Source organism: Alosa sapidissima, chromosome 12 (assembly GCF_018492685.1).
Source record: "Alosa sapidissima isolate fAloSap1 chromosome 12, fAloSap1.pri, whole genome shotgun sequence".
Classification (NCBI taxonomy): domain Eukaryota; kingdom Metazoa; phylum Chordata; class Actinopteri; order Clupeiformes; family Clupeidae; genus Alosa; species Alosa sapidissima.
In genome coordinates, this window is record NC_055968.1 from 23,852,875 (window position 1) to 23,876,341 (window position 23,467).

General features: G+C 38.4%; 1 protein-coding gene and 1 long non-coding RNA gene across 2 annotated transcripts; one reads left to right on the plus strand and one right to left on the minus strand.

Moving 5' to 3' along the window:
- Window positions 1-6,044: 6,044 nt before the first annotated feature.
- LOC121678237 lies at window positions 6,045-22,243 on the minus strand. Its single transcript, XR_006021191.1, has 3 exons — window positions 22,163-22,243; window positions 17,778-17,787; window positions 6,045-6,056 (listed from the first exon to the last, which is right to left on the minus strand). It is a non-coding gene; the product is annotated as an uncharacterized LOC121678237 (long non-coding RNA).
- lrrc15 (leucine rich repeat containing 15) lies at window positions 18,948-22,621 on the plus strand. The gene is made up of 2 exons (XM_042057600.1): window positions 18,948-19,257; window positions 20,443-22,621. Exon 2 carries the CDS (start codon window positions 20,449-20,451, stop codon window positions 22,102-22,104), a length of 1,656 nt encoding a protein of 551 aa, XP_041913534.1. The 5' UTR covers window positions 18,948-19,257; window positions 20,443-20,448; the 3' UTR covers window positions 22,105-22,621.
- Window positions 22,622-23,467: the final 846 nt, after the last annotated feature.

The window sequence follows — 23,467 nt, forward strand, 5'->3', positions numbered from 1 at the left end:
CTAAATTTTCATCAGAGGCAAAGAGCTGACCTGAGACCTGCTGGATGGGGTAAATCTGCCCATGATAGATTATATATACAAACCATTCTTGTTACTCTTTGATACAGTGGAATAAACCTATTAAGTGTACCAGTTAATTACTTACATGTGACATACTGTATGTTGTGTCTTCGATGTCTTGGAACAGGTCTACTAATTCACTACATAGTACATATATCAGCTGTGTTGGTACACACTTATTGCTCTTTGATACAGTGGCATAAACCCATTAAAATGAAGTGTACCAGTTAAGTACTTACAATTACATATTACATGTATGTTGTGTCATTGGTGTCTTGGAACATGTCTGCCATTACCCTACATACTGTAGTACATGTATCAACTGTGTTGGTACACATTTATTACTCTTTTGATACAGTGGAATAAACCCATTAAAATTAAGTGTACCAGTTAAGTAGTTACATGTACATGTTATATACATCCTGTCAATGATGTCATGCATCCTGTAATTGATGTGTTGAAACGTGTCTGCTGTTACACCACACAGTACATGTGAATTAGTAGACCTGTTCCAAGATGTCGAAGACATAACATACATGTCATATGTACATGTAAGTAATTAACTGGTACACTTAATAGGTTTATTCCACTGTATCAAAGAGTAACAAGGTTGTAGCAGCACAGCTGTTACATGTACACTGAAAATAATGAGGCCTTGACTGGAGCTAAGAATGGTTTGTATATCAAATCTATCATGGCCAGATTTACCCCATCCAGCAGGTCTCAGGTCAGCTCTTTGCCTCTGATGAAAATTTAGGCAAATTGGCAAAGTTTTGTAAAAGCACTCAGTATTACAATGTAACAACTATATGTAGGTACCCACAAATACATAATGCAAGTACAATGACAGTACCTGATAGTACATGTTGTTACACAGGTTGTACCACTGTACCTAATTAGGTAGGTACACTGTAATAGCGACACATTAAAATAAAGTGTTACCTAAATCGGTTATTAAAGCACCATAGTGTTATCAAATATGTTTAGTTTTCTTACTTCAAATGTAGTTTTTTGGTAAGCAAATGTTACACTGAACAGCACATCTCAGGTGGCTAAAGCTGAGCCCTCCTGTTTCAGACAAGTGCTTTATCTGGATGATGTGTTTGGTATTGGGCAAAAAAAAGTTCTGACATTTGAGATATTACACTCTAACATCCCTCCAAAATTGTAATAACCATAATGTCAGGTCATAAATCAGAATCCTCCCAAAGACAAAATGTAAAAATCTACATAATACTAAACAAGGATTTCAGCAAGGATTTAGATGTCTTGCAGGTCTGATATATGAGATATATTCTCATATTACAGTCATCTTTTCCTCCATCACTGTATCACCAAGATTGCATGGTATCCCAGACAATACACCACAATGTTCTTCAACTTGAAGAAAATACCAATATGGAAACAGACACACACTTTCTACCCTGATATATTTTTTTCATAATCATATGATTCAAGGTGACATCATCCTTTCAGCTAATCAAACTTTAATGATGTTTTCCACAAGATTTTCTTCCACGGGATGTTTTTAAGGTGGGCCCTGCGTGATTCACCCTTACACCATTTGTTGTTGCTCTATCTGCCCTTTCGAAGACACCCCCACACACTAATTAGGTGTGAGGGGAGGGACTGACGGGCACAGGAAAAGAAGATGGGGGACATTTCCATGAAAACCGCTGACAATAGCTACAACACAACACCTCCTATTATGTTTTATCTGAAAGCCTGGAAGCTATGAGCTTGGCAAAAGACCAAGAAAAGCCTAAGAGTGAACTTATTTTTTCTGAGGTCATCTCACACAATACATCCAGGATGTGATGGAAGAGGTATCCATGGATTATTTGAATGTCCTTAGTTATCTATCCTAATGTTTCAGAAATGGCTGACTTATTAGGTCAAGATCAGGTCAACATTTTAAGTCCAAGAACTTAGAGAAAACACAAACTGAGTTCCTGTTTTTTGGTCATGAACCCAGGGTGGTAGATTTCATCATTTAAGTGATGACACAGTCTCTCTTCCCCCCATCTATTCAGGTCTTAACCCACTACCACTAGCATCGCTGCCTGCATGCAATAGCTGAGGATAGAATGTCAAGATCTCGTACTGACAATACAATGCAATGGTGTAGGAGAGGCCTATATTTGGATAATTCTTCTGTATGGCACCAACGGCATTCAGTGTTGTAATGTCACGGAGTACAAATACTTCATTACTGTACTTAAGTAGAAATTTCACGTATCTGTACTTTACTTCGCTATTTAACTTTCACTTTTACTCCACTACATTTCCTAGATAAAATGTATACTTTTACTCCGTTATACTTCCACTAAGCATCTTCGTTACTCGTTACTAAAACATAAAATTAGAAGAAATGTGTGCGACTGCAATAAGGGAGGTTTGCCGAATCACTGCTCTTAGATTGCATTACGCACGCTCCGCACACTGCGCGCTCTATTTCAGCGCTTGTTTGTTGCTAAAGGAGGAGGAAGCACAACTGAAACCGCCATTGAAGCACGAGCACCTACTGGAGGACCTCCCGTTATCATAGACGACCACCCCGACGATAGGGGTGAACTCGGTGAACGGGGTAGTGGTAAAGTGAACGTCATACACCCGTGGCCGTATTTGCAAGAAATGTTTCTGTACATTGGCAGCTTTCTATGAAGCTGAACACTCCGCTACTTGCCTCAGTGGCCTGTGAAAGGAAAAAATATTGACATTTGTCACGTTAGTCTATCTTTTCTTAAAGTAGGACACGTTCCGCATTCTGTGCATGACACCAATGCCTCTGCATGGGTTGTAGCCTACGCGGCCGGTACATTCCTAACCGGGCCGTAGCCTACGACATGAGTTTAAAAAAAAATGCATGCAAACTAAATTAAATTTAATTCGCAATAATGTCACGTTTTTACATGACATAGGCCTATATGCAGTTGTTTGATTGCACGCATGTTTGCATTTTGCAAGGTCTATTTTCTTACGTCTGTCCTGCCTTCAACACTTTTACATATTGCCTTCAGCGCTGCGCAGCCTCAGGTCAGCTCACTTCACCTTCTTAGCGAACAGTAGTGTCACACGAAGTTAGCTAAACTGCTAGAATGAGCAACAAAAAACAAGCATCTTTAGCTGGTCACTGGCCAGAGTGTTTGAGTTGCGAGAGCCGCTGCAGAGATTTCTTACAGAAAAAAAGTCACCGTTAGCTGCACATTTTAGTGATGAGGACTGGGTGTCAAAACTCGCTTACCTGTGTGACATATTCGGGTTGCTTAATGACCTCAACCTGTCACTCCAGGAGAGAATGACGACTGTTTAAACTGGCAGATAAAGTCGCTGAATTTAAAGCCAAGCTTGATTTGTGGGGACGACGAGTGGACCGGGGTGTATTTGATATGTTCCAAACAGTAGTGGGGGTTTTGGGAAAGACTGAGGCAGGGCCCTTTCTCTCGCAGCTGGTGCGCGATCATCTTGTTGCGCTTTTAAATGAGTTTGAGCGTTACTTCCCATCCTCCAAAGATCCATGGCAAACCAATGAGTGGGTCCGCTACCCATTTGTCAATATTGAATAGTCCTAACTTGTCAGCGCAGGAGGAAGAGCAGTTGATCGAAATTGCAAATGACGGTGGTCTTAAGAGTGTGTATAAGGAAACCTCTCTGGCGGGTTTTTGGATCAAAACCAAAGCAGAATATCCCGAGCCGTAAAAGCGCTGAAAACGTTGCTACCATTTCCCACCACGTATCTATGCGAGGCCGGGTTTTCGGCAATGACTGCAACTAAGACCAAATTGTGCAATCGACTGGACATTTCAAACACACTGAGGGTGTCACTGTCTTCCATCACCCCCAGATGGAAGCTTCTTGTTGCAGGGAAACAAGCACAGGGCTCCCACTGATTATATTCGTAATGCACGTTTAGTTCCCATGTTTTGTTCCCATATTTTGTTAAGCATGTTCACACTTATAGATGTAGCTTCAAGTTGTTCAATATTCATAGTTCATATTGTTCAATTTTCACTAGTTCACGTTTTTCACATGTTTAAGAGATCGTTACCTTCACTGTTCATACATAACTGGAGCTAGTTCTTTTCAAGTAATGCGCATGCACAACACATATGGAACATGGAACCCCCGAGCCCCCCGGTCCGTGAAAAAAAAATAGGAAGCAAACCGGTCCATGGTACATAAAAGGTTGGGGACCCCTGGCCTACGTGAGGGAGTTCTCCCCTCCCAAAAAGAGTTGGTTGCATAGTTTGAATTACAGTGAAGACCCAGTACCCCCCAAAGAGATAGGAATATCAGTTTTGTGGGGGTCAGATATTTTTTCTGATAGGCCTATTGTAAAAAAATATCATTACAGTTGGCTACAATACAAGTCAACTCCTATTTTCACTGTAGGAACATTTTAATGTAAAGCCATTTCAGACACCCCTGACCGTACCATTTTTAACCACCGTGGCGCTATAAGCAACGGAGATAGAGAACGAACGACTTCAACTTCTCAAGCAAATGTCAACCTTGAATGACTAAACGCTACCAGAGAATGTCTAATAAGGGGAGAACCTTCACTCTCGGAACGCTTCCGGTGTGGTACTGCATCTAGGGGCGCTCGTGGGCGAGTCCAGAATGAATGGAGGTCTATGGAGCTGTACCCCTCAAAATCCACTTTTCTCAGGATATAATTTTTTTTCAAGTAATTTTTTGAATATTGTATTCGAAAGGGGAGGCAAAGACAATACACTTGGTTGAGTATTATATTTTTTAAAGTCACTTAATTGTTCTAAAAAGCCTTTCAAACGTGTCAATGACGTCATTCATTAGCATGATCATAGCATAGCATAGCATCAATGCTAGCATGTTATGGGCAACAACGACCCAACCTGTAAGAAAACGAAAGGACATGACTCCCGGATTATTTCATTTTTGATTGATAATCCATATCCATTTTGCGAAAAATTAAATAAAATCTGAGGGTTTCAGTTGTTAAATAGGTGAAAACAATAAATGTAGCCATGTAGCTCCATAGGACCCCATGTATTTTGGACTCGCCCGCGATCGGCATCTAGGTGAACTCTGGTGAACTGCAGCCAAATTCGGTTTGTATGGGATTAATAGAGAGTGGGGAGGCTCTCCGTAGACGGGCTCTGACGCTACGTAGATTCCTCCAGTAGGCTAAATTCGGTTTGCTGCTGACGTGCATGTGTAGATGTAAGTTGCTAGCAGACGTCTAGCTTGTTGAAAATATGCTATTTTACAGCCTTCACGTGTTTTGATCTTTCATAACTCATGTCAAGTCTACCTGCTACTTACCCACTGAGGCTAGTAAAGTGGACCTTGGTTAGTTACCAAGATAATTCTCTATTTAAATAATTTATTATTATTATTTTACATTGTGGTGAGGTAAAATCGATTGTCATTTCCAAGGAGATTAACTCCAGTCCATAGCCTAGGTGTCCATTCTAATTTTATCTTGAATAAATTATTGTCCCCTTTTGAAATTAATTTGGCACAGATCCTGTGTTGTTTTTATATTATGCACAAGAGGGTCTGATGTAGCTAAGCCTATATAACATCAGTGAAACCTGTGGAAAAATAAAAAGAGCCAAGTAGCCTAGGCTAGTACATGCATTGAATTTGTTTTTAGCCTAATTGTTTAGTAGGCCTATTGTTTTTAGATTCTATTATTTCATATTTTTAGTTCAATAAATGTAGTTTCATCTGACCCTGGTACTAGGCTATCTTAATGAAACTAGGATTTGATTTTATTCACAGAGACATTATTAAGAAAAGGAAAAGTGTATGTGTGCATGTGTATGTGACTCATTTGTAGGATACTGTAGCGTTAATGATACCCAGCTTGTTCTGGTTATCAGATTCTTAGGTAGGTTACCGCTCTGTAGTTCTTCTGTGGTAGTATGTTTTTTCATAGTATGCTCCTTAACCACATTAAATATTGCTCAGGTTTCACATATCTCTAAGCAATTGTGTTGATTTGACACTGACTACCATAGACTATAATAGAAAATTGGTTTCTGTTTATAAAGTATACGAGAGGGTTGGGTCTTACCTCCAGGTCTTATGAAATCTAAAAATAAACCAAATCAATATTTCATGAAATAGGCAATAGGCTTCTTGTAAAGGTATTACTTTTACTATTAGAATTGTATTTCAGTGCACTTTACTTCTAACTTTTGAGAGCTGATCAAAACGGTTCTCTTTTGGATATATAATAACAATGAGATATTAGCCTTATCAGTTTGTCGCATGTTTAGACCTTGTATGTGTGTTGCACAACACATGTTGCACTTGGCGATCACGATGGGGATTGATACTGTATGGTAGTGGACCATGATGGCCATATGAGCCGGCCCTACAGTAGACACAAGCATCAGGAAGAATGGATGGTAGAAAGAGGCCAGGAGAGACTGAGCAGAAGATCAACCAGTTGACCACTGAAAATTATGAGCCCGAAATTAGCAGGGTTGCCAACTCTCACGCATCAGGCCTGACACTCACGCTTTCAGCACCAATCTCACGCTCTCACGCACACGCAAGAAATGTCACGCCAAATCCATTCTTTTTTTTTCTAGACCACAGCATTGTTTCTAAATGACAGCATACGAGTTTAAGGCATAAATATGTCTTTAGACCAACAGCAGGTAGGTCTAATATCTGCCTACAACGTTCTCAGCACAGTTTTCTCTGATTGTTGATTCGCTGACTAGGCTTTTTTTTAATCTGGTCCTTGACACCTTCACGAACACGCTGCTATTTAGGCAGGAGACAAAAGGACACAAAGTGTGACCGCCCATTCTTCTCTGTTGAACTACTCGCGAAGTAGCCTAGTCATCACAGACATCACATGAAATAACTTTTTCTCATCTTTTATACGGTGCTACAGCCGCTATTTGCTGTGATAAACGTTAAGTGTCTTAAAACTGAGCTGTTCTTAAATACCTATATATCTGTAAATATTAAAATCAGAAGATATACAAAGCTCATGGCTAAGAGTTTGTCGATGTAGCCATAGGCTAATGATTTATTTTCACAAAATGCTAAGCATGTATCTATTTAAGTGTCTTAAATTGGTCAATGCATAATTTCATAACATGCCAAATAGAAAATAAATGTTAAATGTTAAATATAGCCTAGACATAATATTAAAATTAGATAATGTAGGCTAGTAGGCTATAGAGTTAGATAAAGTTGGATGGCTCCAGAACTCAAAGTCAAAGTCAAAGTCAAAGTCAGCTTTATTGTCAATTTCTTCACATGTTCCAGACATACAAAGAGATCGAAATTACGTTTCTCACTATCCCACGGTGAAGACAAGACATATTTTTCCAATTTAAGTCCACAGACAAACATAACATTCAAGTAAACAAAAAAGTAAGTAAATAAGTAAATAAGAGGGCACATATAATAATGAAAAAATAAGAGCAGCAAACTCACACCAGTGGATTGTGTCTTAAAGGAGCCACACCACTTTTATGACACTAGCTGTTCTGTTGACCTTTAGTTTTGTTGCTACTGGGCATGAAGGGCATGCCAATTATGAGTTATGTCCAACATTGATGGTAGGTTCAGAAAAAAAAGTCAGCACATTTTAACCATATCGCAATAATACCAATAACCGTGATCATTTTGATCATTTTGATCAACGATTCATGATTTTTCATCAAATGTTCATACTGTATCTCTAGTGGCTGGTAAAAAAGTTGAGTGGCTGGTAGACTTTGGAATCCACCAGCCACAATGGTAGGTGGAAAAAAATGTTATTTCCATCCCTGATACATACGTACACTCATACACACATTCATATTTGTAAGTCTCAATCTGTCCATTTATTTCCACAAAACTCGCCAGAAGTCATCATTTAAGAGGTTTTTTTTTTTTTTAAATCTACATTTTACATAAATCAGGGATTATACATAGCAAAAGAGTCAGGGGACAGACATTTTTAAAATTAGGTTTAGGCCTAGGGAAAAATTTAACGCACACGCACTATGACTAAACAAAATCTCTCTCCAGCCAAACACCCAAAGTTGGCAACCCTGAATTAGTGATGAGAAGGCCATAACTACAAGGACAAGTAGAGAGGATAAATTAAAAAACATTAAAAGTTATTTAATGTAAGAAAGAGCAATTACCCTACATGATAAACCTATATGCCTTGTTTGCTCAGAAGAGGGTGTAAAGGAGTAGGCTAATTCACCAAACAACAATATAGCCTACCCATGCAAAAAACATGTAGCCTAAACATTAGTTCAATATGCCTCTTTGTGGAAGCGTGGGATAGGCTACATTTCAAAGGCTTTCTTTCTTTCTTTCTGTTTTTGTTAACTCGTGGAATAGTGGAATATTTTTTGTTAACTTCTCAGTTGAAGTGAATTATTATATAACCTTTACACATTTATTGAACCATGGTACTAATAAAAACTACAGGATAGTAAGAGCTGAAATGTTGCTTCATTTATCCAATTTCCACCACTATGGAAAACGTGGGCCGGTCTTGGGCCTGAAACTCCCAGGCACTGAATTCTGGCAACTTTGAAAACCAGCTTTTTTTGAAGATGAACTGGCATATTAGTAGCTGCTGGACGTAGGTGGCCTGTGTGTGTGTGTGAGAGTGAGATGGTGACCTGGGGAGTAAGCCCTAGAAATGCTCATACCACATGACCAAAATGTTCTCCCTACCAGCAGGTCATTTTTTTTTTTTTTAAGAAATAAGTTATTTATTTTCCATTTTTACCTGAAGTAAAAAAAGTGAAATTTCTTGATGAGTGAGATTAAGAAGATATGGGAACCCTGAATATGCTTTATGCTTTACTATAAAAAAAGCCAAAATAAAGTTCACAATAAAAGTTCAAAATAAAACCTCTTGCTTTTTACTTTTATGCAAATACTTATACATTAAATATCCGAAAATTACTTTTGATACTTAAGTACAGTATATATCAGATACTTTAAGACTTTTACTTAAGTAATATTCTAAAAGGTAACTTTCACTTCTACCTAAAGTCTTTTTCTAGTACGATACTTGTACTTTTACTCAAGTATTGCTTTTTAGTACTTTATACAACACTGCATTGTACATTTTGCCACCATTTTAACTCTTGTATTTATTTGGAAACCATTTTTAAAACAGCACTTTTCAACATATCAAAGACCATGACAACAACTGGTGTTTATATTCCATCAGATTTAATGATGTTTTCTAAACAAAGTTCGGGAGGAGCCCTTAGGGATGATTGACAGCAATTAACTCACCTGTCTTCCGCCGCCAGGGTATTTAAGCCGGCCTCCTTATCCATACTTCACACGCTGCGGCGCTCACAAAGTTATCCCTCCTCCTCCCCCTACTCCTCCATTTCACTGATAGCCCAGTTACGCATCCTCCTTACACTGGGGGGTGCAAGCAGCCATCGCTATATCGCGATCTCCGCTTCAGGCATTCCATGACCACGGCCAGCTACCATGCCAAACACGCACTTAGCTTATACACTCAGTATTGCAATCATGCCGACGGGCGAACTAGTGAAATAGAGTTTGACGGATCTAGGCTAATCCATACCTGAAAAAACCTTGGTTATTTGTCACTCCTAATCAAGGAGTTGGTTCAAAAAAAGGTTCCAGCAGAAAATCCAAAGTTCTCTGGGGCGAGGCCTCATTTTACACAATTGTTTCTAGACAAAACCATTACATACAGACATACTGTATGACAATACCTGAGCATTTCATGGATAAAAACCCAGGACCATCAGACCACCAGAGACAATAGACAACTCAAGGATTAAGCACAATATCCCATAGGCATCCCTTAGTCTTTCCTGCTATGTGTCAGCACTATTCTCTGAAGAAGCATATAGGCAATGAATATCACATAGTCACTTGTAATGAATATCACATAGTCACTTGTAATGAATATCACATAGTCACTTGTAATGAATATCACATAGTCACTTGTGTGTCTCAGGGAATTCCCTCACTATTCTAACAATGGATGTCGCATGATCTGTATTAGAAAGCCATTCATGGAAAGAGCAAGTTGGATGTACAGAAATGTATGTTGAAATAGTGAGAGACTCTGAATTCTGAAGAACACCAGTTCTTCCCAAACTTAATAAATTGTATGTAAACCATATATTATTACACAAAATGTAATATTCAACATGTGCAATTTATTGAGAGTATCACATTTCTCCCACACAAACTGCTGACAGACAGTATGATATAGGTTATGATATCAGATTTAACATCTGGTTAAAGTAGTATGTAGTATATGATTACACAGAATCAGGGCTGTAGTACTTATAAGAAACTTTTAAAAGGAAATCATGAAGGCAACAGTAGTTCCCACTACTGACCATTTAAAAACTGTGAGAGGGCCCAGCCATAGGTACAGCACTGCACTAGCCATAGCAGAGCAGGCAGAAGATAATTGAGAAATTAACATGAATTAAAGCGACTGTCTTAAAGTGACAGTGCACAATTTATACATTTGTTATTGAGAGTATCACATTTCTCCCACACAAACTGCTGACAGACGGTATGATATAGGTTATGATATCAGATTTAACATCTCAAAGTCAAAATCAAAGTCTGCTTTATTGTCAATTTCTTCACATGCCCAGACATACAAAGAGATCGAAATTACGTTTCTCACTATCCCACGGTGAAGACAAGACATATTTTACCAGTTAAGTCCACAGACAAACATAACATTCAAGTAAACAATAAAAAGTAAATAAGAAGGCACATACAATGAAGAAATACGAAAAAATCTGGTTAAAGTATTATGTAGTATATGATTACACAGAATCAGGGCTGCAGTTGAGACTAAACCCAAGTTTATCTGCTCCCATTAAGTGTGGTGTCCCCCAGGGTTCTATTTTAGGGCCTCTATTATTTTCTTTATACATGCTTCCCCTGGGCTCCATTTTCAATCAATTCAATATTCATTACCACTGCTACGCAGATGATACCCAATTTTATATACCGGTGGCCCCTGAAAATTCCTGCTCATTGACAAACCTTTTTCTTTGTCTTAATGACATTAAGAATTGGATGGCTAACAACTTTTACAGCTAAATGACAGCAAAACTGAAGTAATCATTTTTGGACCACCAAATTCTGTCAACAATGTAAGCAAGTCTCTTGGCCCTCTGTCTGTTAACCATCACAGTGTGGTCAAGAACCTAGGTGTTTTCCTAGACTCTTCTCTGACTTTTAATAAGCAAGTCAACAGCGTTGTCAAGGGAAGTTTTTACCAACTTAGGACAATAGCAAAGCTCAAGTCTTCTCTCTCCTACAGTGATTTAGAAATCTTTATACATGCCTTTATTTCCTCTAGGCTTGATTATTGCATGAATCTCTTCGATCATCTTCCCAGTGTCTTCTTTGTGTTCCTTCTGCCTCTCTTAAATCCAAAGGTGACAGAGCTTTCTCTGTCTATGCTCCCCAGCTTTGGAATAGCCTTCCTGATGTTGTGAAATCCTGCCCCACTATTAGTAGTTTTAAATCCAACCTAAAGATCTACCTCTTCTCCCTAGCTTATAACACTCCCTGACTCCCTCACCTCTCCCTTTTTTTATATATGTTTACAGTATATGTATGTATATGTATTATTGTTATTATTATTTTTATTATTATTATTATTATTATTATTATTTTATGTAAAGCACTTTGGTGCAATGCTATTGACTTGACTTGACTTGACATATACTCTCAGGCTTTAAACATTCAATCTGGCTCTACAGATCCTGTTCAACTATTTCCTCTGCCCACAACTGTTTCAAAATAAATGTCCTCACTACAATAATTCACTATTAAATAATTTAACTATTTAAACTACTCAACTATTTAACTGTTCAGCCATTTCAACTGTCAGTTGTTATCAACTATGACTTCTGCCAACTGTTATCAAATAAAAATTTGTTTTGCATTTTATGTTAATATACAGTATGTTATATTTTCATGCACTGGTAATTTCCTCGAAATTACATTTTCTAGTTCTATACAGATATCTGTATTCTAGTTTTACAACACAGGGTGGCGACAAAGTCTTACCATCACCGACTCTCAACAATCAAACATTCTACAGTCTCATACTTTAAAAATGTAAATGTAATGAAATAATTTAATCTGAAGTCCTTTTCCACAACACTTATTGTATTTTTTTTTACAGTGTGCATTTCATATTTTAATGACATGAAAACATTTTGATGTTTGATCACTCAACAGCGTGACATTTTCTTTGCTGTACAAATGAGTTAAGCAGGCGGAATGTGGCTGATTATCTAAATTTGCCTGTGTCCCCTCTGAACATTCCTTATTCTGGGAAATGCTTGGCACGTGGCTCACTGAGTCACCAAAACACACACACACACAAACACACACACACACACACACACACACACACACACACAAATGAGGGGATAAAGATGAGCTTGTGTCTGCTCCCTTTGACCTCTCTCAACACTTTGTCCATGTCCTTCAGTTGATTTTGTTTGTGTAATAGAGGCTGAGTCAATGGGTGTTTCTAAACAATGGGCAGATAAAGAGATAAAGCTCTATCTGAATCACACAGGCTCTCCGCTCCAGCTGTGTATAGGACGAAACAGTATGCATGTGCTTTGGGCAGCACCCAACAACATTAACTTGCTCTGTAGAAAGTGCTCTATTAAAAAGAACTACCAATGACAGAAACAACTAAATGACACCATGACTGAGAATCACTATTGTAACTATATTGTATGTACTGTAACATATTATGTCTTTTATATGTGAAAGTCTTCTTCATTCTTATGAAGTTGCCCTGTTATGATACATCTGCTGGAGTGTATGGGAAACTGTACTTGCCTTTCCTCTTGTTTGTCTGTTTTTGAGGCATGCAGGGTTAGCTTATTACAGGCTTCCTGGTAATCACATGGCCCATGGGAAGTTTTTTTAGGCACAGTAACAGTGATTCAGAGATTTCTCTTTGTTCTGATTCAAGAATGAACACACAAATATATATGATTAACATGTAAAATGCACTGCAGTCTTGTCAAGACCTGTAGTCAAAATATCAAAACTATACTAACAATCCTTCAAAATGTCATTCTTGCAAAAAAATTATACACACATGCACCATTTGAATTATTCTTTCAAATCAACAACAGACTTATGTGCTTTACATAAAACATTGCTATCTATACTATCTGTATTTTATTTTTGTATGTGAAGTCTAATGTGAAACTCAAAAATAAAAACATGAAACAAAAAATAACTCCAGGAAAATATAATTGCAAGAAATAATTGTAGAAAAGGGAAGGGATGACAGGTTTATAAATCTTACCTTCAATTGGGATCTGGCCACATACAGTAACCTCATCTACCTCAAACAATGTCCTCCCAAGCTAAGAAATGTGGAAAATATCTGCTATCTCCTCAATGCTTATGCATGCCTCTTCCATTGCTTGCAGAAAAGACATGTAGGCATGTGGCAGGGGGTTATATACTTTCCATTGTCACACTAGAAAGAATTATTCAATCGGTTTTAGAAATGAGGAGTAAAGGAACAAGTACAAAGCTGTGCACTGATACATAATGTAAAGGTACACACAGGTACGCAATGATTTAGCTGAGGTCTATTTGTGGTCTCAGGGCCCTATCGTGCACCTATAGTGCTATAGGTGGCACAAAGTGTGACGCAAGGTTTATTTTTTATCTTACACTCAATAAAGTGAGGAATTCTTCATCATGCACTCCACTTTTATTAAAAATAGTTGAAACTATTGCCCTGTTTTGCTTTTATGTACTATTACCTTGTTTTTTTTTATTCTTTACTTTTTAAACTATTCTTTGACTATTAGCAACAAATATGGCTATGCATGGCATGCTGACTGATCAGCATACTGTAAACACAAGTCTAAGCAGAAGGTGATTTGGATTTCAGTCATATTATCATCTGACCAGCAAAAGACATTTATACTTCTACTAAAGTGTAGTTTGGCAACTGAAAACTGCCATTGAGTTTCTTTGTTACTTCTCATGCGCACCTGAAAGCCGCATGCTCATGACATCATTTTAGCATTGATTTAAAAAAAAAAGTTTATTACGGAGCCGTAAAGTGAGATACAAGGTTATAACGCCAGTCCCACAATGTTGTAATTCTGGAAATAGAAATGGTTCATATAAAGGCTGAAAACGCTTCAGATGTAAAGTTATTCGCTGTTAAAGTGGTGCCAAAATGAACAGGGGTTAATGGAATGCTAATTCCAGGTGAAGCGTTATTAGCCTCAGAGCCTCCTTTAGGTGGGTCGCTTATGTGGGTCGCTTTCCAAACGTTTGCTTACCCCCTTGATTTGATCTTTTGGATCTTTTTGATCTTGATCTTTTTCTTCTTTGTTACTGGGCTCCCCCCTATAGCGTTTCGAAGTATTTGTATTTTACATAACCATTGTAAATACCACTCATGGCTTACACCTTTCCCCCTGGACACGGTGCATGTGGATTTGTTTACAAAGCCAAAGACAATCTCTGTCATGTCATGTGCACCTGGCAAGGATATATCACACAATTTTATATAAATAGTAAGCTATTGCTAAATTGGCAAAAGGAAATTCTTAATTCTCTGCATAGGGAAATACCTGTAGACAGGTAGGTACATTTAGGAAGCGGGCTATTCTCCCTATAGGCTATGTTCAGACTAGACATATTTTTCCCAGCTGCCAGTGTCTGTTTTACATTAAAATCCTATGGAGTAGACCGTGTTTTCAAAAAAGTCCTCAGCTTCTTTTAAATGATCGTGGACGTGTTTTTCTGCATCTCAGAGCTGCTTTTAATTTTAAAGTTGAGAAATGTTCAACTTCTAGTGGTAAAACGCCCTATCATGCTGTTTTTGGACAGCTGATCAATCAAGCAGATAACCAAAAAAAAGGTTGCTTTTTGGAACAAAAATGATGGCAGATTTTTAAAAACTGAAAATCTGAACATACCCTTGGTTTAGGCCTACCATCAAAATTACTTAACATTACAAATTACGAAACAAACACTTGCAAGGGATTCCTTTAAATAGACCAGTAGACTTACACTAAATTTTAAACTCTAAATCAGACAAATAAAAGCCAATAAAATCCCCCCTCCTTGTTTGATTTTGTGTTGGTGTTAACTTAGGGAAACAATATAGAGGTTTAAAAAACATACTATGTATGAGACCACACAACTAAGGACAATAACATCTATATTTAACTGGGGAAATTCCATAATTGCAGAGAGGATAAAGAACTCATTGTAGGGTGAAATTTCATTCATGACTAATTGAGGGGGGTGTCAAGGCCAGAGAGACCCGGGAGAAAGATACCAGAGGCGCCTATAGGGAAGAGGGATCACCACAGAAATGGAAACGGATGCCTCATGAGGGCAGACATGCCACAAGTAGTAGTTGTCAAGCACCCACATCACACCATAGGCCTACTATGTTAAAGTGCCCATATTATGAAAAAATCACTTTTTCTGGGATTGGATGTGTTATTGTGTGTCTCTGGTGCTTCCACACGCATACAAACTTGGGGGAAAAAAACACCCATGCTGTTTTGAAGAGATCCTGCCTTCAGCCTCCAGGGTGAGCTGGTCAAAATCGGCAAGGCTTTTGACGTCACAAGCCGAAACATTTCAATATCCCCACCCACCACCTCCTTTTAGGGCAAAATAAGGTTGGTGTAAGAGTTATCTGTTTGTTCATGGGATTCATTCTAATTCCATCACTTACATACTGTATTTCCTACAACTAGGTGAGATAGCTAAGCTTATAGGCTACTGAAGTTCCACTGTTAGATAGCTAGCTAGCAAGCTAACCGTTTTACATAGAGATTATGGTAGGCTAAGTGTTAGCTACGGGCTATACTATGTAAAACGAAGGTGTAGTAGATGTTAGGGGATTTTGAATTGGCGTGTTTCAGACGTTGCATAATCAACACCCCACCTCTCCACACCAAGCCTACGAGTTCAACTGTTTTTTAAGCCTACATATCTCAGAAAATAATGTAGATACAAGCTTAAACCTTTGCACAGTAGTTGTTGGGTAATATTTAGCATTATTGACATAAAGTATGAAGCAAAGCCAAAGATGGTCAGGCTAGGCTGGAGGCATTTGTTGATTTGGCACGAATGACCCTGGTAACAGTTAATGGAGTGGGGCGTGGGTAAGTGAGCAGCAGCTCATTAATATGTAATGAGCAGCAGAAACAGCACACTTTGACAGGAACTGAAAAAGAGTGTAATAGAGGTAGGTAAGAATCTTTTCCTACAAGCTATTTCCAGCAAACAACTTCAGAAACATGTTTTCTGGAACTCATAGACCTATTTTAACTTGTTGAAAAATAGTCATAATATGGGCACTTTAAATGGTGACAGAACCATCCCAGTTAACCCTCAGCCTGGCCAACATTGAAGATGGAGGGTTGGGCACAGAGCCATGACTCCTCTAGTAAGGGGGAGGAACTCCAGTGTGATTTAGGCTAACAAAGCTAGCACTCAATTCAACCAGTGGTTGTGCAGGGTAGTGACAAGCCATGCAACAAAAAAAATACATCTACACATAATCGGACAAAGGACAACAAATAAAATATAAAACAAAATCAGTCCATGTACACATACATGTGACATCTCTCAAGAAGATTGAACATACATTAAAAAGGAATTAACCACAATGAAAAACAATTAAGGGAATAACTTCAACAGCAAACACAGAGGGGGACAAGATGCTCAAACAAAAACATAACCTCATAACATGATGAACGGCACTCCTGTCATTGTCTGAGCAGCCCTCTATAGGCGATTACTGACCTAGCAAATTTTTGTGGTTGGGTGGATTTCTTTTAAATATTCAGTTTATCCACCTCAGAAATTTCAGAAATAGTGTTTATCCACCTGTCAAAAGAGTTTATTCACCAATTGCAACTGATCACACTGTATTATCCACATTCACAATATGTACACTCAACAACCATTTAATACCGCTAGTATTGTTAAAAACATTGGACAATAACCACCATCATCATCAAACATGTTCTGAATGCCTTTTAAAAAAATCTGATCCTTCATCGCGCAGTCCACCTCACCGTGATCACATAATACCCACCTCTTATTTTAACCACTACATCCATGGTCACACCACATGCAAAAAACTTATTTTTTTTAAAAAAAGTTATTATCCTTGTCTCTGAACTTTGCCTTGATAAACAGATCTGTTGTCAAACTTAGCTTAGCCTTAACCCTAACCCTTCAAATCAAATCAGCAGGTCCATCCCGGGAAACTGAGGCCCCACCTCGCCAGACTATTTCAATTTTCTGAACAAATTAATGATAGTTTTCACTTCAAGTGTTTAAATTACAAAATAGTATTTTGTATTTGAAATACGTATTTTAAATACATGTATTAGAAATACTGCCCATCCCTGGCATCATGGTGAAAAGATGAAAATGACTTGATTTAGTTCCTTTTACATTCTCCAAGGTATTAACATTAACATTTTTCATAACTCCATGTCGGACGTTTCTGTACATAAATGTGAGCACTGTGGCAGTAGTAATGCAATATTTAGAAAATGTAGGCTACTCTTGATACTCAAGTACTTTTAAAAACAAGTACTTCAGTACTTTTACTTAAGTAGACATTTCACTGTTGTATTTTTACTTGCACTTGAGTAAAATTTAGCAAAGGGCATCTGTACTTTTACTCAAGTAATGCTGTGTACTCTGTCCGCCTCTGATACTAACATTGAAATATTCCATATTTAGGTGGCTTAGAGAGCTACATCTCACAAGTTTGCCTCGTAAAAAAGGTAAAAAGCCTTACAGTGCATGTGACAAATAAAAGCACTTGAGCTTGATTTGTACCTAAGCAACAGTTATGGTACACAAATGATTTTGCAATGTGTGATTGTGCAATAAAAAAGTGACAAAACATGAGTTCCTCATATATACAAATGGAACACAGTTGTGGAAATGGCGAAATATGTTGTAAATGTTGAAGAGTCATCTATCTATGTTCACAAAACAGCACATTTCTCCTTATAGGTTGTACATCCAATGCTGAAAGCATGTGGAGTCCTTGAATAAATTACTGCATATATCTATTTACCAATATTGCTGCTTCAGTTTCATACAACTGCCAGTACAGGTTCAAGTAACCCTCTGCCTATAGACCTGGTCAATGTAAGAGATACTAAAGGGCTTGCCAAAATAGGGCCATACAAGGCCATAACTTCGGCACTGATGTTGCATACCTCCACCCATCACCCCTTCCTTACTTCTGGCTTTTTAATTACAAGATGGCTGCCAGTGTAACTAATGAAAACCATACTTCAGTTGGACACGAAGCAAGACAAGTATTTCATGGGATTTTCCCCTTTAAAAATGATTATACATAATGTATATGGAATCAGATTCCATTAAGGATTATATACCCAAATTAGATTCATTATTAGCACTAATTTGTAGAACAACATGTAAAGGAATGTGGCTTCTGTCTTTTGGTGGTATGCACCCTGTATACAATGTCAGTTTAAATTCTTCTTGGAGGTATTCTTGAAGACTGCCATACGGTAACTGTCTTTATCTGGTCTGGGGCTTAGCTATATTTATGGCGTGCCTGGCAGTCACAACCCACACAAAAGCATGATGGGATGCAGCCAGTGAACTCATGGTCTGTGTAAAAGAGTGAAAAGCTCGCTGTCAGCATGGCAACAGACACACACACACACACACACGCATCCAGCCTGAGTTCCAGTCACCCCTCCCCAGATGGGTGAGGCCCTCCTCAACCAGTAGTTTCCCCATAGTTACCAATCGCCTGTGTGTGTGTGTGAAAGAGAGAGAGTGGAAGAGAGAGAAGCTGGGAGGGGAGCTAGCGAGAGTCAGAGAGCGAGAGAGTGGTTTAGAGAGAGAGGAAAATGGGGAGGTAACTTTTGTTGAAAGTTCACCCTGTTCCTCACTCACGTAAAATCTTGATGTCATAGATGCTCAGACAAATAGAAATCAGGTGGACTGGAAGTGACTAAAATCTGACTAATGCATACCGGTTACTATTAAAATCCAGGGAAACACCACACTATCAATTCAGAGGGGGGAGGGACTGGATCGCATACCAGCTTTGTTCTCTACTCTCCAAAGCAAAACATTATTTCAGCAAAGCTAATCATCTATTTCAGCCTGACGGTAAGTAATCCTACTCCTTTTTTATGGGATGTGTGACACAGTACAGACCTGTGGGGACTTTACAAAGCTTAACAAATGGCAGTTTGTTGCCTTTAGTAGGTATTGCTGTGAGGTTTGTTAAGGCAAGATTCACTCTTCAGTACTTTTGAAAACTAATGCTGTGGGAATAGCGGAGGAGGAAAAAACATCACAGTCGATGTCGGACTGGAAATGTTTTGTGGATTACGCTGTCAAAAATTCCACCCATGTCCTGATTCTGGTTTGGCGGGTCTCATAAAATGACCTGAAAGAGCAATTGTTTCTTTTTATTTTCTCCCTGGATGGGCACATTCTCTCATTCACGTTTGACTCTTGCTACTTGAAAGTATATACCATTGCCAATCAGAAAAGAATATGGGTCTACATGCATGTAATGATGTGTAAGTAGTAAAATCCACAACCATATTTAGAAAACTTCTCTTTCTTTTTTGGGAGGGTACTTTGGAAATTGTGTTACCCAGCAATCACAAATCTTTTTTTTAATTTGTATACCGTATCATGTTGGATATACCACATAGAGCTTTAAAGCTCAAATTGAACGCTACTTTTTCAGATCTCTGTTAAGGTTTGCTGTAAATTTCCAGATATTACCTATTAAGAGGCATTTATTTTTCATCATGTAGCATTGAGATAATGTTCAAATTAGTTGTAAACAATGGTTATTAGTTGTTAGATTGATATCATTGGAACAAGTATAGATTTATAATAACTAAATGTTTCTTGAGAGGTCCTCTTCAATCATTTGTTTATCCAACTAGTAGAGTTGTCATCTCACTCTCTGAGGCAGATGTACTATCACTTTTGTGCCCACTTGAGGCTAATTTTCTTTGCAACGTGCGCATAAAAACATGCCATGGTATGTACAAACAGGCCACACTTGAGTAAAACCGAAAGCTACAGTTCACAAATTGCGGTAGGGTGCGGAGAAAGGCCCTGATTACCTGATGAACGGCAGGTTTGATAAATACCACGTAAACTGAAGAAGCTCAGCGTTCGCCTTCTGCGGGTTGGCCATGGCTCTGATAATGCTGCGTTTACAAATCTACGTACATCTGGCTCTGACTTTAAAACTAAAATAAAACTGTTCTTATGCCTTATTGTTCACTTACAATAAATTAAACTAACTTTTCCTCTTTTTACTTTAAGGTGACAATGGATCTGCAAGTCCACATTTTTCTCATTTCTGCAATCACTGCCCTCATTGGGGCCTGCCCGGATGAATGTATTTGCCGGGATAGAAAAGTCTTATGTCAAGGTCGGATAATTACACAGTTTCCATCAAACGTCCCTGTGGAAACAAGTTCCTTGTTCATCTCAAACACAAATATCTCCTTACTGAAACCTGCAGACTTTGAGAACTTTGCAGAGCACCTCACAAATTTAGCTGTGAAGGACACAGATATCAAAGAAGTCTTGCCCAAAACTTTTCACCACACCATCAATTTGGAGAACCTGGTATTTCTAAGAACACAGCTTGTGTCCCTTCCTGAAGACCTTTTTCAAACCTTACATTTACTGCAATCATTTGCTTGTAATGAGAACAACATACAGTCGTTACCTCCCTCACTGTTCTCACCACTTAAAGTCAATACTAGTCTAATCAATCTAGATCTCAGCAAAAATCAGTTAACTTCAGTGCCAGACAATGTCTTCAGTGGACTTCATAATCTCAATCACCTGCGGTTGAACAAAAACCACCTTAAGGAACTCCCAGCTGGTGCATTTGATGACCTTGAAAACCTTCAAGTCTTAGCACTTCAGGATAACCAAATTGCTCAATTACCAGCAAACTTGTTCTCTAATCTTCAGAAACTTCAAAGCCTATTTCTTTCCAATAACAAGATTTCTGTGCTTCCTGAGGGTATCTTTACAAGCCTACCAAGTCTTAAAAGACTTTCCCTATATGACAACGAATTGCAAAAGTTGTCTTATGGGACTTTTGGACCTATGCTCATTGAGCAGCTTTGGCTCTATGATAACAAATTAAGCACTTTGGAAGACGATGTATTCAGCAATCTCACCAGCGTTAAACTTCTGGTGCTCAGCCGAAACCAGATTGAGTCCATCTCTGCTAATGCTTTTAGTGGTCTAACGGAAATACAGGAAGTGTCTCTGCACACCAACCGTATCATTAATATTAAGAAGAGTACGTTTGCCAATCTTCCCAAGCTGGTCAACATTTCTTTGGAGCACAACAAAATTGAGTCAATCTCTGCGGATGTTCTACAAGGTGTGTCACATATACACCAATTGGATTTGCGAAATAACTCTCTCCAAAATCTAGATCAGGACTTTTTGGAGTCTCTCCACATCGTGGATGAAGTGCTTCTGACTTTGAACCCCTGGAAATGTGACAAGGACATTATTCCTCTCAGGGACTGGTTGAAACAGTTTCCCCTAAAAGTGCCTAGCTCAGAAGGTATATTGTGCCTGGGACCAACATCACTCTCGGGTTTTGTCATCCGGGACATACCAGATAAGAATCTTATCCAGCCAACGACCCAAGCTCCGACCGAGGTGGACCCTGTGACCCCAACAGAAAAGAGGAGAAGACCACACACAACCCCATCACGAAGAAGCACACCCCTACCCACCATCAATGCCACTACAAAATCAGACCAGGGTGAGGACACCAGTAGTGGACAGGGCAATGGTACAAGCCAGTTACAGGGCAATCATTTGATCATCATTACAGTGGTCTGCATGGCCATCATAGTCAGTACCATTTTAGGCGTGGCCTGCTGGAGGAGGTACAAGAGAGATAGCAGAGACTTGCACCAGCAGCCAAAATCAAACTCAGTCATCTAGCCCATTTTACAGAAGCTTGAAATGAGAGGTATTTGACATCTTCTCTTTGTGTGGGTACCACTGCATTAAACATTAGACTAACACTGTGCATTTCCGTAGGACTGAAAGTCAGTTCTTACACGTACTGCAATAAAGACTCTTTTGGACAAAGACTTTGGTTAGATTTCCATTTAGTCAAAATATCCTAAAACGCTGCTTTAAAGCTCTATCATAGATTCACTTTGGCCTTTGTGATTTAAATGATTTGAAATTCTTTATATATATTTTGAAAGTGTGTATTTTTTTTAGTAAATTGAATGTTGAATTTTAATATCTGCTTAAATTTGATTCAAACAAATGCATTGGTTTGAATGTGCAAAATGCTATGGAAATTAAGATATGTCATACTGTAATAAAGTAACACCTGGCATCAATGTGTCAAAAGTGTATTACTAGGCATGTGTATGATATAATGTTTCTACCATATCATGTTCACTACTTCAGTCCTTTGCGTGACCAATAAATCCTTTCACTCTGATATGTGGGCTGTAGCATACAACTAAATTTAGATCAAAGTCACTGAGAGCAAATGTCAAGCATGCCAAGTCATAATCTACACTATAGGAAGCAAGTTATTCCAGTATGAGCTATGCTGTACCCGTGTGAATGAATTGAACTGATATCATTATTGTCGTTAATTGTCATGGATTTATACATAGTACAGTCATTTGCAGATTATTTTATTTTTTATATGTGTTGTGCCATGTAGAACCCAATTATATAATATTTTTCCAATAATGTAATAACTCCCAATAATGTAATGAACATCTATTCTAAAAGGGATATTCCACCAGGGGAATTGCACTCATTTTACATTTGAGTTAAACTTTTTTTGATTGATTTTTGAAATTGATTTTTACCTTTCTCCAGTTCCTCCAGCCATTCTCTGAGTGATACCACTTTTAGCTCCAGCCTAGCATAGATCATTGAATCAGATTAGACCATTAGCATCTCACCTGCTTGCATGTTTAAAAGTGACTAAGATTTCCGGTAATTTTCCTGTTTAAAACCTGTCTCCTCTCAAGTTAGAAAGAAAGACCAATGGAAAATGAAACATGGTGATTTTCTAGGCTAATTTGACATGGAACTATACTCTCATTCAGGCATAATAATCTAGTCACTAGCCAATTCGTCTGCTGCAGTTAAACCTTGTTGCTGGGGGGGCTATTTTCAGGTGCTGCATGATATCATTGTGCTGCTGCGCCCATGGTGTTCCTTGATTATTACGCTGGAATGAGAGTATACGGTGTACGTGAGAACAGGAAAGTTTCCATTTTCTTTGGTCTGATAATGTGTTTTGGCTTTTGACCACTTCAAGAAGTCA

Bases quoted from the DNA above. Each gene is read 5' to 3' on its own strand.
- lrrc15 (XM_042057600.1), top strand. From the start codon at position 20,449: ATGGATCTGCAAGTCCACATTTTTCTCATTTCTGCAATCACTGCCCTC.